General features: G+C 44.1%; 1 protein-coding gene across 1 annotated transcript in view; it reads right to left on the bottom strand.

The window, feature by feature from the left end:
* LOC141084518 (cyclic nucleotide-binding domain-containing protein 2-like) overlaps positions 1-18756 on the bottom strand; it is a 346033-nt gene that overhangs the window by 262955 nt on the left and 64322 nt on the right. Inside the window, exon 6 of the mRNA XM_073569275.1 lies at positions 12771-12862. Coding sequence (XP_073425376.1) covers positions 12771-12862 — 92 coding nt within the window. The remainder of the gene's footprint in view (positions 1-12770; positions 12863-18756) is intronic.

Here is an 18756-nt window from a genome sequence, read left to right as displayed (position 1 = left end):
CCTGACGTGTGTCCATACAGTAGTTTTCTCCCACATATGGGGTGTCAGCGTACTCAGGACAAATTGGACAACAACTTTTGGGGTCCAATTTCTCCTGGTACCCTTGGGAAAATAAAAAATGGTGACTAAAAGATCATGTTTGTGGAAAAAATACGAATTTTTTATTTTCACGCCCGGGCGTTATAAACTTCTGTGAAGCACTGGGGGTTCAAAGTTCTCACCACACATCTAGATAAGTTCCTTAGGGGGTCTAGTTTCCAAAATGGTGTCATTTGTGGGGGGTTTCCACTGTTTTGGTACATCAGGGGATTTCCAATCGCGACATGATGTCCAATCTCAATTCCAGCCAAAAACGTCAAATGGCGCTGCTTTCCTTCCGAGCTCTGCCATGCGCCCAAATAGTGGTTTACCTCCACATGTGGGATATCAGCGTACTCAGGACAAATTGCACAATAACTTTTAGGGTCCTGTTACCCTTGGGAAAATAAAAATTGGGGTGAAAAGATAATTTTTGTGGAAAAAATATGATTTTTTAATTGTACCGCTGTACGTTATAAACTTCTGTAAAGCCCTTGTGGGTTCAAAGTTCTCACCACATATCTAGATAAGTTCATTGGGGGGTCTAGTTTCCAAAATGGGGTCACTTGTAGGGGGTTTCCACTGTTTAGGTACATCAGGGACTCTCCAAACGTGACATGGCGTCCGATCTGAATTCCAGCCAATTTTGCATTGAAAAAGTCAAACGGCGCTCCTTCCATTCTGAGCTCTGCCATGCGCCGAAACAGTCGTTCCCCCCCACAAATCAGGTATCAGCGTACTCAGGACAAATTGCACAATAACTTTTGCAGTCCAATTTCTCCTGTTACCCTTGGTAAAATAAAAAAAATTGACCCTGAAGTATTTTTTTTTGTGAAAAAAGTTAGATGTTCAATTTTTTTTAAATATTCAAAAAAATTCCTGTGACGCACCTAAAAGGTTAATAAACTTCTTGAATGTGGTTTTGAGTACCTTAACGGGTGCAGCTTTTAGAATGGTGTCCCTTTTGGGTATTTTCTATCATATAGACCCCTCAAAGTGACGTCAAATGTGATGTGGTCCTAAAAATAAAATGGTGTTGTAAAAATGAGAAATCGCTAGTCAACTTTTAACCCTTATAACTTCCTAACAAAAAAAAATTTTGGTTCCAAAATTGTGCTGATGTAAAGTAAACATGTGGGAAATGTTAGTTATCAAGTTTTTTGTGTGCCGTATCTCTGTGATTTAAGGGCATAAAAATTTGGAAAATTGCAAAATTTTCAAAATTTTCGCCAAATTTCCGTTTTTCTCACAAATAAATGCAAGTTATTTGAATGAAATTTTACCACTAACATGAAGTACAATATGTCACGAGAAAACAATGTCAGAATCACCGGGATCCATGGAAGCGTTCCAGAGTTATGACCTCATAAAGGTACAGTGGTCAGAATTGTAAAAATTGGCCCGGTCATGAACGTGCAAACCACCCTTGGGGGTGAAGGGGTTAAAGGTTGGGAGCAATTTTTGGGGAGCACTATCCTCTGGAGAATGATATATGAGGCCCACCATACACTGCAGCATTCCAAAGGTGGACATCAGACACTGGAGCAGCATTTACAGGGCCCATTATACACTAGAGCAGTAGAAATGGGGCCCATTATATATGGAGCATTATTTGGGCCCATAAGACACTGGAGCTTCATCCATGGTGAACAACATATACTGTAGCATTATGTGGAGCTCATCATATACTGTATGGAACATTATATGGGACCAATGATTCTGTATGGAGATGTAGGGTCGGTGGGCCGAGCTGGGGGGTGGTCCCTCTTCTTACCGCACAGAGATAAAACAGAGACAAGATGGAGGCAGATTCTGGGTGCAACAGGTCCAAGTTTATTTCACTCGCCGTCCGTCTGACGGCCTCAGAGCACACCGCACTTTCTTTACCTCACGGTCCTCCGTTTCCAGGGCCGCTTCTAACACACCGTACTCTATACTGGGGACGTGTATGCATACACCGTCCCCTCTGCACTCGTCGACGCTCCTGACAGGTCCGTCACTGTGGCCGCTTTAGGCCCATAAACCAACAGCACTTCCACTGTTCAGTCGTCATGTCCAACACGGTGTCCCACACCTGGTGTCTCGTCTCTTCTGCAGTTCTTCCTGTCAGGACCACTTCCCTGACGTTCTCTCTCCTCAGTCCCCCTGGTACGGTTTTCCTCACAGCGCACGAACTGTCGTAGGTCCTTCTGTCACTGGAGTTCCCCCTGGGGACTGGAACTTTCTGGAACCCTCCCTCAGTATTTATATCTCTCCCGGTCCCCTGTCACTGTAACTCCTCCCCCATGACCAACGGTTTCTAAAGCCCTAAGCTGATGTCAAGTCCTTTGCTCACACTCCTCCCTGCCATCTAATGGTCAACCCAAGGTACTGCACGTCCACTACACTTTCCTAACTGTTCCCCACTGTAGTAACTGACACCTGTCTAAACTGTGCAAACCTATCTTTCTCTATTCTGACACGTCCATCCATCTGTCAGGCCACCTTCCCTACAGAGAAATATATGGGCCTCATTACTCTGTATAGCGCACTATGCGGTGGCCATAACACTGTATGGAGTAATATACTGTCCGTTTTTGGAGCTATTGGACAATTTAAAATGGATATCAGTCATGAGATGTAAGAAGTGAAGTATTTTTCATTGTACTATACCGCTATTTCTCTGCCGTATCGGAGCATCATGAGTTGTGGTATGTGTTAAAGGGGCGCACTGACACTCTTTGGCCCTGGGCCCACGAAAATCTGGAGTCAGCCCTACCCCCCCCAACTTTAGCCAGATAATCCCCAGTTTTCAATGCCTAACTATTATTATAAAGTAAATTAAGGTTGACAAGCTTAAGGAATAATAATTGATGTTTTTGGCATTGAAATGGGCACTGTAGGTGTGTTTCCTGTCCTCCACTCCCTGCCGATTTTTCTTCCCCATTGACTTGCATTGGGTTTCGTGTTTCAGTCGTCCTCCGACTTTTCCCTATAGTCGGCCGATTTCGTTCGAACTGACTTTTGCGAAAGTCGGGTTTCGTGAAACCCGACTCGACCCGAAAAAAGGCAAAGTCGCTCATCTCTACTCTCCTTGTGGGCACCAAGTTGACAATGGTGAAATGGACGCTCCTGACACAGAGATGGTGTTTGAAGAACTCAAGCAGGCTCTGTGCAAGCATTGGGTTGTGGTCGCACAAAAAGAATTTGTGGTCCAGACCGATGCTTCAGAATTTGGGTTGGGAGCCGTTGTGTCACAGGAAATAAACCGAGCCGGAAACTCTCCTCTTGCAAGAAGAACTTCTTCATAGTTGCGAAGGAGTGTTTAGCTCTTAAGTGGGCCATAGACACACTGAAGTGTTCTCTGCTGGGCTGTAGGTTTAAGTTAGTATCAGACCATGCCCCTCTGAGATGGTTAAGAGAGAAGAAGGGTAAGAACGCCAGGGAGACTAGGTGGTTCTTAGCCCTTCAAGACTTCACTTTCCACGTAGCGCATAGGCCAGGGAGGTTACATGGAGAGCATCTACTTTGTGTCTGAAGATGCCAAAACCCCCTAGGCAGAGGGGGGGTAATATGTGACAGCGTGCGGCCACCTAGCAATACATGGTGCCGCACGCTCCGCACCTGAGTGCCGGGTATCAACATGCGAGACTCGGCCGTATTCCTTACATGTGTGATCCCTGCCTTAAAGTGAGTTCAGACCCAGCTGGACTGGGATTGCTGGGATTTATAGTCCCAAACCAGCTGGAAAGTCATAGTGCCGAGATTAACGCAATAAAATACAATTTTCTCTTATATCCGCCAGATATTACCACTCTCCCGCCGCTCTTTCATACCTGTTGCCTTTGGGATGTGACTTTATTACAACACCTCATTTTAAAGACATCGTGTATACATTTGTCAGAAGTGTTAATAGCCACTAGGGGGCGATCAGGAGCAGCCTCACGTGTTTGCCATCCGGCGCTCACTTCTGTGGCCGGCAGCCTCGGACGAGGTGTGGAATGTGGCAGCTGCGAGCGACTTTAGGTTACAAATCCCCGATCAGAGCTCGTAACGGGATACAACGAGCCCCCGCCTAGCCGCCGGCGGCCCCCGTACTGACTCCATGTGACATTATTGTATTCCTTACTACCGGCCGCTCTGTTGTTTATGAAAAATCTCTATTTTCGATCATCACTCGTCGCCGGCTCAGATTTAATTTCCTCGCCCTCTCCGCTTACAGTAGTGAAAGCTGTTGTATTTCCTCCGTCCCTTGGCTCCGGCACCGATTGCGCCTCTGGATCATAATGAATTCTCTGTGAGAAGCCCCCCATGGTACACATCTGTACTCCCCCATAAATGCCGCACGTTCCATGACGGCTCACACCGACATCAATATTAAAGTGGAGTTGAGTTATCCATTACATCGCGACGGTGGCAGAGAGATGGAACAGAGCGATGGAAAGAAAATTACAAAAAAACTCAAAACGCGTTTCATGTTTTCCCTGTATCGGTTTTCATAGACTTTTTCATTTTTTTTTTCTTATTTTGTAGTGCGCAGTCATACAAAAAGCCAAATATAAAATACATAACTACAACCGTCTAATAGGCCGGAGACACACGAGTGTATAATATTGGATGTGAGATGATAATGACCCTCGGCTCCATCTTTGAGCGTCAGTGGTCCGATTCTGTGGCATGAGAGGATCTCAGCACAAGTGTGGAGGAGACAGAGAAAGTCATTTCCCTATCCTCCACGGGAATCCCACTGCACTCAGGTGGCATCCGAGTGCAGTCCCATGTTTCGCATGCACTCATAGACTTGTACGGGTGCGTGTGAGCCGAGTCTCACAGCCAATCATATCATGAGAAAATAATCGGATAGCGCTCGGCCGTGTTATACGCTCGTGTGAGCCAAGCCTTAAAGTGTTAATATTGTAATTGCTCATCATTATCACCAGGCTCCTCCCACTAGTAAAGCAAAAGATCTCAGCTATGTAAGTAAGTTTTATTCATGCAGTTTGCAAAAATGTTCACCTTTCTGCAAAACCCTGTCCTCAGGAAGAGTGGGGGTCCGAGCGGCTGGACCCTCAACAATCAGCAACTTATCACCTATCTAGTGGATAGTTGTGAACTTCCAATGTTAGGAATAACCATTTGGTGGAGATACCTGGTAAAAAAAAATTTAAGAAATTTTGCAATTTTCGCACCAGCCACTAGATTTATTTTTCCTGTTCACTGCAGATTACTTTTCAGACTTATTCATCTCATTATCAGCCCAGGCAGGATTACAAGGTAACAATGTCACACCTCTATATACAGTAGATAACACAGGATCCACCATTCACAATAGGTGATGTCACAGCTCACCTCCTCCTCCTGTACAATGACTGATAACACCTCTATATACAGAAGATAACCCAGGATCCACCATCTACCATAGCTGATGTCACAGCTCACCTCCTCTCTCTCCTGTACAATGACTGATAACATCTCTATATCCAGTAGATAACACAGGATCCACCATTCACAATAGGTGATGTCACATCTCACCTCTTCCTCCTCCTGTATAATAACTGATAACACCTCTATAAACAGAAGATAACCCAGGATCCACCATCTACCATAGCTGATGTCACAGCTCACCTCCTCCTCCTCATTTATAATGACTGATAACATCTCTATAAACAGTAGATAACACAGGATTCACCATTCACAGTAGGTGATATCACAGCTCACCTCCTCCTGTACAATGACTGAATAAACCTCTATATACAGTAGATAAAACATGATTTACCATTCACAATAGGTGATATCACAGCTGACCTCCTCCTGTACCATGACTGATTACACCTCTATATACAGTAGATAATACAGGATCCACCATTCACAATAGGTGATGTCACAGCTCACCTCCTCCACCTGTACAATGACTGATAACATCTCTATAAACAGAAGATAACCCAGGATCCACCATCTACCATAGCTGATGTCACAGCTCACCCCCTCTCTCTCCTGTACAATGACTGATAACATCTCTAGATCCAGTAGATAACACAGGATCCACCATTCACAATAGGTGATGTCACAGCTCACCTCCTCCACCTGTACAATGACTGATAACATCTCTATAAACAGAAGATAACCCATGATCCACCATCTACCATAGCTGATGTCACAGCTCACCTCCTCTCTCTCCTGTACAATGACTGATAACATCTCTATATCCAGTAGATACCACAGGATCCACCATTCACAAAAGGTGATGTCACATCTCACCTCCTCCTCCTCCTGTATAATAACTGATAACACCTCTATAAACAGAAGATAACCCAGGATCCACCATCTTGTCACAGCTCACCTCCTCCTCCTCATTTATAATGACTGATAACATCTCTATAAACAGTAGATAACACAGCATTCACCATTCACAATAGGTGATATCACAGCTCACCTCCTCCTGTACAATGACTGAATACACCTCTATATACAGTAGATAAAACATGATTTACCATTCACAATAGGTGATATCACAGCTCACCTCCTCCTGTACCATGACTGATTACACCTCTTTATACAGTAGATAATACAGGATCCACCATTCACAATAGGTGATGTCACAGCTCACCTTCTCCTGTACAATGACTGAATACACCTCTACATACAGTAGATAACACAGGATCTACCATTCACAATAGGTGATATCACAGCTCACCTTCTCCTCCTCCTGTATAATAACTGATAACACCTCTATAATCAGAAGATAAACCAGGATCCACCATCTACCATAGATGAAGTCACAGCTCACCTCCTCCTCCTCATGTATAATGACTGATAACACCTCTATAAACAGTAGATAACACAGGATTCACCATTCACAATAGGTGATGTCACAGCTCACCTCCTCCTCTACAATGTCTGAATACACCTCTATATACAGTAGATAAAACATGATCTACCATTCACAATAGGTGATATCACAGCTCACCTCCTCCTGTACCATGATTGATTACACCTCTATATACAGTAGATAATACTACCATTCACAATAGGTGACACCACAGCTCACTTCCTCCCCCTCCTGTACAAATGACTGATAATGCCTCTATATTCAGGAAATAACACTATATGAGTGCACCCCATAAGGACAGATGCCCCAGTTGCATCACACCTACCTGTGCGACTGGCATGTTATTTGTGTGCACCTGTGCTGCCCCCACCTTTATAATGGGGGTCTGCTGCATCCTGCTAGTGCATTTGTTATCTGACTTGGTGTTGGTGAAGATGTTTTTTCTGGTTTGTTTTTTGAATTTATGTTCTATAGATTGTTAGCATTGTTAATTTGCAGCTTTTTTTACCCTCCTGCACAGTACTGTACATATACAGTAGATAATGCTAGATCCAATATTTACAATAGGCAATGGTCACAACTCACCTCCTCCCTCTTCCTTCATAATGATCTTTGTCCAGATTAGACTATACCCAGATAATGTTTCTATGCAAACAGATAGGGTCTGAGTCAGATTATTGCTGCATGTATGTGTGAAGAACAGGAAGTGAGAGCCTAAAAAAATCTAAAAAATGTTCAAAAATACAGTCAACGTAAATTTAAATATTAGGTCATTTTTAGGGATGAGCAAATGTGCTCAGTGATACTCGGATATCACTCCAGTTTATGAGTGCTTGGATATGCACTCGACAAGCATTAGCTGGTGCTAGAATTTGAAACTCGAGTCCCCGCCCCGCATCTTTGGCGCATGTTACACAGCCAATAAGCATGCAGAGATTGCTTGCCAGTCACTGTAATGCCATGGCCATCTTGGTTATTGGCATTACTGTGATTGGTTAGCCGTATGACATCATCAGGAGTTATAAAACTACCACATTTTTTTCTCCAGGTGAAAAAATTTACTCTATTTTCATCCATAGAGTATTACTTGTTTTGTGGTACATTTCTGTAGTATATAACACTCAAAAAAAGAATTAACATTTTTTTCCTGGATTTGGTAATCCATACAGTATTACGTGCTCTGTTGTATGTTTTGGTGGTATATAACACTACAAAAAAGAGTTGTAAAATTTTCTGGATTTAATTACTCATCCATACAGTATTACATGCTTTGTGATACATTTATGTGTTATATGGAACTCCAAAAAAAGTTGAAAAAAATTTCTGGATTCAATTACTCATCTACACAGTATTACGTAGTGCATTTTGGTGTCATATAATACTACAAAAATGGCTGTCAGTTTTTTCAGGATTCAATTACTCATCCATAGACTATTACATGTTTTTGGTACATTTTGGTGATATACAACACTTCAAAAAGTGTTGAAAAATTTGTCTGGATTGAATTACTCATCCAAACAGTATAACGTGCTCTGTGGTACATTTCGATGGTATATAAAACTCCAAAAAAGCATTGAAAAACTTTTCTTAACTCAATTACTCATTCATAAATTATTACGTGATTCGTGGTACAAAACGGTGCTATTAAGCTAAAAAAAAAACGCTTTAACTGCTGCAGGTGACCAATTTTTTTTAATTAAAAATAAACTTGGTTGTACCTGTTCTTGCACATTCTAAGGCACCATCTTAAGACACTTACAAATCCTTGTCAGCTGTCCCTACCCCAGGTCTTGGAAGAAAGACAAAGTTTCCAGCCACCCACTCACAGGCCCAAAGGCTGAAATGTGCAAATTCCCAGGCTGCTTGACATGGAAATGTTGCCATTTAGACTTGTTGACACAGAGGATTTCTGCTGACCCAAACAGATCTGTGGCTTTTGCCGCTGAACCTCCATCTGGCATGGTCATGTGTGATACTGGGGGTAACCTGGTGGCGGCTGTATAGCTTAGCAAGCTGACACACGTACCAAGTTTGGTACACGTGCTCAATTTGTTAGTTCAGCAGTTTCTAAAAACATACCCAGATTTGCCAGAGCGTCTGGTTAAGGCACGCCACATCAGTGCCCATTTCCATAAGTCGACCACAGCTGCCGCCACTCTGGAAGTACTGTAGTGGCGGATGCAAGTGCCAGCTCACCGACTGGTGTGCAATGTTTCCACCCACTGGAATTCCACACTGCACATGCTGGTAAGGCTTTGTGAGCAGCAGAGGCCAGTTGTTGAGTACCAGCTCCAACACGTCCGTCGGTATTCTAGTTATCCAAGGCTTTGAGGACTCCACAAAGATGGTGAGTAGCGATGATGCCATAGTCAATGCTTCAATCCAGCTTCTGTGCCTATGGCAACAGTCAATGCTCACAATTAAATATGAAGTGGTCCAGGTGGAGCTGGAGGAAGACATGAGACAGGGAGATATTACCCAGCCCAGCCTCATCTCATCTGCTCAGCATGGATTGGGTAACAATGAGGAGGTGGAGGCTGAGGAGGAACAATAGCTGGTGGTTAGCGCAACATAGGTTTGTCCTCACACACTCTTTGTCTCTTCTCTCCTATGTGGATGGGTTGCGGAGGAGAACGAGGAGGAAGAGGAGGAGGAGATGGAGAGTCGTCATTATGGTGAAGACAAGGAAACGTTTGAAGAAGGGAGCTTGGCACATATGACCGATTTTATGTATCGCTGCCTTTCCCGTGAACCTCAACATATATTTATATTAGACAAAAAAAAAAAGAGTACTGGTTGTTCACCCTGCTATACCCACACTACAAGGAGAACTTTGCATTTCTCCTTCCTGAAGCGGAGAGGTCTTCTAAAATGGTGCTATACCAGAAGGCCATTGTGGAAAATATGTTCAAAAGATTCCCATCAGACAACGCTAGCAGCAGGGTGCAACCTTGCTCCTTGCCTAACCAAGGAGAAGAGGCAAGGGAGACACAGCAGATGCAGAAGTACACTGTCAAAGTCCTGGGCCAATTTCATGAAACCATCTCAGGGTCCAGGGTCTGATTACTGGATATTTTTGACAAGGAGGTTAAAGTTTTTAAAGATGGTCAAACAATGCCTGGTCTACCAAAGCAGCGAATGTCTTAAATCCTCAGCAACCTTCAACTATTGGGTCTCACTGCTGGACATATGGCATGAGCGGTCCCTCTATGCATTGGAGGTGTTGTGCTGCCCTGCCGCAAGCACCTTGTCTGGGAGAGTTTTTAGTGCGGGGGTCATAACAGACAAGCGCTTTCACCTGTCAACAAAGAATGCTGATAGGCTCACTCTCATAAAAATGAACAAAACCTAAATTAGCCCCCACTTTTCCACATCACCATATGACAGCAGAACATAAAGTGTTTTTCATGTTCAATATTTGAATGAGGCCTTTCAGCTGTTGCCTTTAAGGGTCTATGACTGACTGGATGACCCTACTTATAAATTTGTTCCTGACTTTGCACATTGTTCAGAGTCTTTATGAGTGTGGGAGCACATCAACTACACTTTCTTAATATTTTAAAGAGGCCCTCCAGTTGTTGCCATCAATGGTATATGAATGAGCCTGCTTATAGTTTTTTCCTGGCTTTGCACTGTGTGCAGAGCATTTATTTGTGTAGGAGTACAAAAACTACACTTTGTTCACAATATTAGAATGAGGTACTACAGTTGGTACCTTCAAGGGTGTATGGATGACCCTGCTTCTAATTTTTGGCAGGCTTTGCACTTAGTGTATAGCCTTTATGAGCCTAGGAGTAACACTACATGACAATGTGAACAGAGTGTGTATGAGGTACTCTTTCATGTTTAATACAGGGTGTAGCTGAGTCTCTCTTCAATCACATTTTTGGCATTTGCTTCCTTCATAAATTCAATTGAAATTTCCTATTTTGTTAAAAAAAATCTATTTTGGTTTACTTCAATTATTTTTCTTTTTATCTTTTATAAATGCTGCCTTATTTACAAGTCATTGTTCAGGATAGAATGTTTCTTAACATTTTTTTCTGTAAAACTCCAATCTCTCTTTGATTTTGAATGTCAGTCTTTAAAGTGGAGTAAAAGTGTGACACCATTGTTCTCAGCAGCGAACTGGGAGTCAGAGATGCCTCCATGGGTCTTAAATTTCCCATTGATTCCCATTATACTCGTTACTTGAAACGAGCATCCAAGTTTTAGGAATAGCTTGGCTCGAGTAATGAGCATTCAAGCATTTTAGTGCTCGTTCAATCCTAGTCATCTTCTAGTGGCATGTTCCCTATTTTATAGATTTTCTAGGCTGGAACGTTAATCATTTATTCACCATGTTTGTCCAACTGCTGTGATAACATAAGAATTAAACCCCATCCAATCTCGCATTTATAACCCATATCCCATATCAATCAACTATATGGAAGTGTGAATTTAGCCAAAGCATAAATTGTTCATTGAGCACCTTACTATGGCTTTTTGTACACTGGATGACACTACTACATACAGGTGTAACCCCCAAATCTGTTCATTTAGAGCTTTTTGCTTAATAAATAGAATTCTAGGACTGCAGTGAAGACTGACACAGAGGTGGAACATACACAAAAAAAAAGATTTTAAAAAATGGTGACTAGTATCATGTTGGTTGAACTCAGTAAGGCCTGATGATATTAATGCATTACTGTCATTTAAGGTGACTTTTCAGAGTAAGCCATCATGTATGTATATGAGGAATATCACTATTTCTGGCTATTAAAATTGATAACCTGCATTTGTAATACAAGAGGTCTCCTATGCACAGTACATACAGACAGGAGGGATTCCTGATCCTCTGTCTCTGTGTAGCACATGATCAGGCACTACAGCAGCATGAAGAACATTACACAGCAGTACTGAGTATCGTTGCTGTGAATCCTGCTCTAGAGAGAGTTAGAACAATGAAATATGCCTTTTCTCCATTTATGCACCATTTCTTTTCTTCCACCTTGCAACCTGAGTTCATCATCCACACTAATACTGTAAACTCCTACATCTTGTCAAAACAAGACAAATTTGATAACTTAGGTGTCAGATTATAGCATCCTATTTAAAGGGGTTGTCCACTACTTGGATGACCTCTTCTCAATCCCTATGTTTTCCTCTAGTAAAATAATAACATACACACCATCCAGTGCTGGCGCAGCTCCAGCAGTTTTGGCACTCGCTTTCCTGGAGTTCCTGTGAAATTATGTCACGCAATCCCAGTGGACAATCAGCACTGGTTTTACTCTCTTCTTAATTGACGTAATTGACATCAGAAAGGTGTGAGATCTGCAGGTGTCCACTCACATCTTCTGGATGTCTTGATTTGTCTGAAGGGGAGGAGAGTGAAGTCAACGCTGATTAGCCACAGTGATTGCGTAACGTAATGTCACGCAAACCCTGGGAGAGGCAGTGCCAACACTGTTTTGATGGCATTGGCACCGGAACTGAATATAAGGATTATTATTTTACTTTGGGTAAACACAAGGATTGAAAAGGGGTAGTTGTGAACAAGGGGGTAGACTGTGAACCCTCGCGGGCAGGGTCCTCTCTCCTTCTGTGCTTGTGTGTGCCTTGTATTGCTCATGTTTGTTGTGCTTGTCTATATTTGCCCCTTTCACATGTAAAGCGCCATGGAATAAATGGCGCTATAAAAAATGTATAATAATAATAACAAGAGGGAGAAAAAGAAATGGCTCATAAGTGGAGTAAAAGGCATATTTCACTGATAACATATATTACAAAGTCCCATATTCGCGGGCACTATTGATTTATGCAAAATTTGATGAAATGACAGTCAACATTTAAAGGACTGCAGGATATAATCTTATAAACGTTCTACTCATTGTTTCCTTACCATTCGTACCATCCAACCTTGGCTATTTTCTCCTGTATGTGAACCGGATATCCAGCAAAGGAGCTGACCGTCATCCTCAGAGACAGCATTGCCTGTAATTGAAGGGAAGGTCTCATGCATATGGAATCGTTATATTGCGATGTCACAATTCATTGACTTAAAAATCAATCCTGATAGTAAAAAGCTTCATAAGCTCAGCGGCAGCGGCCTCCCTGCACATAACTCCTGCCGACAAAGAAACTGTTTATGATCAGTAAAATATGTTACCCAAAAATCATCTGGATGATCGATAAGGAGGAACATCACTGTAAATTTCATTTATTCTGCATAACAGATGGGTTACACCTGATTAAATAGTTAATGGCTGATAACCAAGCACTACTCTGACTGCTTGCAACTTTTTAGGTGACATGCAGAATTAGAAAAAAATAGATGCAGATGTAGCAGAGTCAGATTTGTCTTTCTAGTCCACAAACCTTATTTAGGAGGAGGTCTGACGTTGGTAAATTTCCAGAACAGAGCGTAGCCACAAAGAGGGTCTCTCTCTGACTTAGGCCCGCTTCACATGTATATACGCACACTCATTATAATCTATGGGGCTGTACACATATTCGTGTGACTCACTCGTGTCTGTGACTCACAGGTAGACATGTCCATTTTTTCCCGGCAGCACGGATGACATAAAGTGTGACATGCACTGTGAATTATGCAAAAGAGAAATTATAGATGTGTAGGTTTTAAATATGTGCAAAGATAGAGATAGATTCCCACTTATTTTTGATAACCAGCTAAGGTAAAGCAGACAGCTATGAGCTGAAATTATCGGGCTGGGAAGGTCCATAGTTATTGGCCCTTCCCAGCCTAAAAATACAAGCCGACCATCAGGGTAATGCAACCTCAGTGACTGTGAATAGCAGTAACATTACTGAAGTCACTGCTCAACAAAGTTGCCGTCTCACACTGCGCTCAGCGAGATCCAGCGACTGTGAATTGCATTACTGCTATACACAGTTGCTTAGGGCCGAATTTTGAAACTGTCAGGGGAAGCGCTGGACTACATCACACCTGCGTGGGAACTAATTTTTTAATAAATTGGGGAACAAGGGACAGTGTCCTGTTTTTCTTTTTATGTTTTTTCAGGTTTCCATTTGTGGACTAAGGCAGATTCGGTGGACTACGTCGGACCTGAGGTTTTTTTTTTTAATAAATTGGTGACCCAGTAAAAGTGTAGGGGAATGTTTATTCAAATAAAGTATTTTTTGACTACTGGGTTAGTAATGGGGGTGTCTGGGCTGTCTGCTGGGGTGGGGTTTGATGCGCCACTTCTTGAGTGGCTGCGGGCTGGTATTTTTTTTGGCTGGGAAGGGTCCAAAAACCAGGGACTTTCCAAGCCGGATAATATCTGCTCAAAGCTGTCTGCTTTACCTTGGCTGGTTATCAACAGTATGGGGGGACCTCTCATAGTTTATTTTATTTATTTATTAGGTTAATACATGTACTGTAAACCACACACACAAAGCACTAACTATGTATTTCATGGATATCTTTCTATTTACCCCATCTCTCTCTCTTTATCACTAATTAACTATCTATCTATTATCTATCTATCTTTGCACATAAGATTCTGTAAATTCTATTACAGTACGTAGCGCACAGATATCGCATGGATGGGTCACACGTACACATGGATGGCCAACGGAAAGCCACCTGTATAGTTAAAATGAACTGTCACATGGGTAATTCTTTTAAACGGACGTGCAAAGGGGGCTTAAGTGGACGAGTCCTTTGATTTCAGTATTCCTAGTGTAATGCTTCATTTCACCTGTGGTGGTGCTCTAGGGCCTTCAGCTCCTTCGGTATTCTTGTGACAAAAAGGGGTCAGTCTGTAGCACTTCTGTAATAAGTGAGTGAAGATTTCGTCACGGTCATGCTGTCAGGGTCCTGTGGCTGTTACTGTGATGGCTGACAAATGTCTGACTTTTGTAGGGGGCTCTGGCTGGCAATCTTAAAGGAGAATTTTGGCTGCATCTGTTGTGGTTCTTCTGTAGCTGTCACACTGTGGATGTCACTGCTATGGGGGCACTGTACATGTCACTTTTATGGAGGCACTGTGGGTGCTATTGATGGGCACACTGTGGATATCATTCCTATGGGAGCACTGTGGATGTCACTGCTATGAGGGCACTGTGGATGTCACTGCTATGTGGCACTGTGGATGTCACTGCTAAGTGGCACTGTGGATGTCACTGCTAATTGGCACTGTGGATGTCACTGCTAGGTGGAACTGTGGTTGTCACTGCTAGGTGGCACTGTGGAGGAAACTGCTATGGGAGCACTGTGGAGGTCACTGCCATGAAGGCACTGTGGAGGTCACTGCCATGAAGGCACTGTGGATGCCACTGCCATGGGAGCACTGTGGATGTCAGTGCTATGGGAGCACTGTGGAGGTCAGTGCTATGGGAGCACTGTGGAGGTCAGTGCTATGTGGCACTGTGGATGTCACTGCTTAGTGGCACTGTGGATGTCACTGCTAGGTGGCACTGTGGATGTCACTGCTAGGTGGCACTGTCGTTGTCACTGCTATGTGGCACAGTGGAGGAAATTGTTATGGGAGCACTGTGGATGTCACTGCTATGGGGCACTGTGGCGGTCACTGCCATGAAGGCACTGTGGATGCCACTGCCATGGGAGCACTGTGGATGTCAGTGCTATGGGAGCACTGTGGAGGTCACTGCTATGGGGCACTGTGGAGGACACTGCTATGGGGCACTGTGGAGGACACTGCTATGGGGCACTGTGGAGGACACTGCTATGGGGCACTGTGGAGGTCACTGCTAGCGGGGCAATGTGGAGGTCACTGCTATGAGGCACTGTGGATGTCACTGCTATGGGGCACTGTGGAGGTCTCTGCCATGAAGGCACTGTGGTTGCCACTGCCATGGGAGCACTGTGGATGTCAGTGCTATGGGAGCACTGTGGAGTTCTGTGCTATGGGAGCACTGTGGAGGTCACTGCTATGGGGCACTGTGGAGGTCACTGCTATGAGGGCACTGTGGATGTCACTGCTATGAAGGCACTGTGGATGTCACTGCTATGAGGGCACTGTGGAAGTCACTGATATGTGGGCACTGTGGAAGTCACTGATATGTGGGCACTGTGGAAGTCACTGCTATGTGGGCACTGTGGATGTCAGGTACTGTGGATGTAACTGTTATGGGAGTACTGTGGATGTCACTCCTATGGGAGCACTGTGGATGTCACTGTTATTGGAGAACTGTGGATTCCACTGCTATGGGAGCACTGTGGATGTTCACTGCTATGGGAGCACTGTAGAGGTCACTGCTATGGGAGCACTGTGGAGATCAGTGCTATGGAGGCACTGTGGAGGTCACTGCTATGGAGGCACTGTGGATGTCACTGCTATGAGGGCACTGTGGAAGTCACTGATATGTGGGCACTGTGGAAGTCACTGATATGTGGGCACTGTGGAAGTCACTGCTATGTGGGCACTGTGGATGTCAGGTACTGTGGATGTAACTGTTATGGGAGCACTGTGGATGTCACTCCTATGGGAGCACTGTGGATGTCACTGTTATTGGAGAACTGTGGATTCCACTGCTATGGGAGCACTGTGGATGTTCACTGCTATAGGAGCACTGTGGAGGTCACTGCTATGGGAGCACTGTAGAGGTCACTGCTATGGGAGCACTGTGGAGATCAGTGCTATGGAGGCACTGTGGAGGTCACTGCTATGGAGGCACTGTGGAGGTCACTGCTATGGGAGCACTGTGGATATCACTGTTATTGGAGAACTGTGGGTGCCACTGCTATGGGGGAACTGTGGATGCCACTGCTATGGGAGTATTGTGGATGTCACTACTATGGGAGCACTGTGGAGGTCACTGTTATTGGAGAACTGTGGATTCCACTGCTATGGGAGCACTGTGGATGTTCTCTCCTATGGGGGCACTGTGGATGTCACTGCTATGGGAGCACTGTGGAGGTCAAAGGGGAGGAGAAATTTAGCTGTTACTGTAATTGGGGCACTTTGGCTGTCACTGACAATGGACACTGTGGCCGATCCTACAGTATTATGGAGGCATTAGGAGCGACACTGTTATGAGGTAATGTAGCTATTATCAACTATAACTATAACGTGATTGTAACGCTATGAGTCTGATGCTAATGTTGGGGCATTTGAGTGCTCATTGTTATGGGGGACACTGTGGATGTCACTGCTATGAGGCACTGTGGAGGTCTCTGCCATGAAGGCACTGTGGTTGCCACTGCCATGGGAGCACTGTGGAGGTATGTGCTATGGGAGCACTGTGGAGGTCTGTGCTATGGGAGCACTGTGGAGGTCTGTGCTATGGGAGCACTGTGGAGGTCTGTGCTATGGGGCACTGTGGAGGTCACTGCTATGGGGCACTGGGGAGGTCACTGCTATGAGGGCACTGTGGAGGTCACTGCTATGAGGGCACTGTGGAGGTCACTGCTTTGAGGGCACTGTGGAAGTCACTGATATGTGGGCACTGTGGAAGTCACTGCTATGTGGGCACTGTGGATGTCACTCCTATGGGAGCACTTTGGATGTCACTGTTATTGGAGAACTGTGGATTCCACTGCTATGGGAGCACTGTGGATGTTCACTGCTATGGGGGCACTGTGGATGTCACTGCTATAGGAGCACTGTGGAGGTCACTGCTATGGGAGCACTGTAGAAGTCACTGCTATGGGAGCACTGTGGAGATCACTGCTATGGAGGCACTGTGGAGGTCACTGCTATGGAGGCACTGTGGAGGTCACTGCTATGGAGGCACTGTGGATATCACTGTTATTGGAGAACTGTGGGTGCCACTGCTATGGGGGAATTGTGGATGCCACTGCTATGGGAGTATTGTGGATGTCACTGCTATGGGAGCACTGTGGATGTTCACTGCTATGGGGGCACTGTGGATGTCACTGCTATGGGAGCACTGTGGAGGTCACTGCTATGGGGCACTGTGGAGGTCACTGCCATGGGGCACTGTGGAGATCACAGGGGAGGAGAAATTTAGCTGTTACTGTAATTGAGGCACTTTGGCTGTCACTGACAATGGACACTGTGGCCGATCCTACAGTACTGTTTTATGGAGGCATTATGAGCGACACTGTTATGAGGTAATGTAGCTATTATCAACTATAACTATAACGTGATTGTAACTCTATGAGTCTGATGCTAATGTTGGGGCATTTGAGCGCTAATTGTTATGGGGGACACTGTGGATGGCACTGTTATAGAGGCATTATGTGTTTCACCATTATGTGGACATTGACTTAAGTTTGGAGTACAATTTCCCCATCACTATTACGAGGTGCTCTAATGCCTGGTCTACGTGTGATCACAGACCTAAGGAGAAAGATTCCTTGTTCTCCCACTACAGTTGTCCACATTTACACACCTCATTTAGGACTATTTCTAGTCACTGTATACTCGCCAACTCTCCCGAAAAAGGAAGAACTCTCAGACTTGCTATATTTCTAGCGCACCGTCTAAACTTCCCAGAAACCTTCATAAAGTTTATTTGTGCCCAACGCACATTTTGGAGGAAGGGAACAGGACATCAATGGGTAGGAATGTAACATGTCGATAAATTAGATGGCATATCATAGGGCAAAAAAAAGATGTTTTACAGAACCTCAGCTTCAAAAGGTGTCAAGTATGGCTTACAACTAAAGACAGCCTATGGATTCCAACATCAAGGAGATCCCAAAATCTCGTATGTACAATTTTTTTTTACAACAATTTGTTTGCCAAGCCTGAGAATAGCAAAAAGTCATTGATGGTAGAGGCCAACAATATTCAGCCAGGTCTCCATTTTTGTCAGGACTCTTTTAGGGCATTGGTCTTGGTAATGGCCATGTTTATGTAAAAAAAAAAACTGAGCAGAACATCTGAAAGGTGGACTTCATCAAATGTCTACAACCACATTTAGATATCAAGGAG

This window comes from Dendrobates tinctorius, unplaced genomic scaffold (genome assembly GCF_039654945.1).
Source record: "Dendrobates tinctorius isolate UK_male_01 unplaced genomic scaffold, ASM3965494v1 ptg000023l, whole genome shotgun sequence".
In the NCBI taxonomy this organism is placed as follows: Eukaryota; Metazoa; Chordata; class Amphibia; order Anura; family Dendrobatidae; genus Dendrobates; species Dendrobates tinctorius.
The sequence above is the reverse complement of the archived record's forward strand: the minus strand, read 5'-3'. Positions and strand labels throughout refer to the sequence as shown.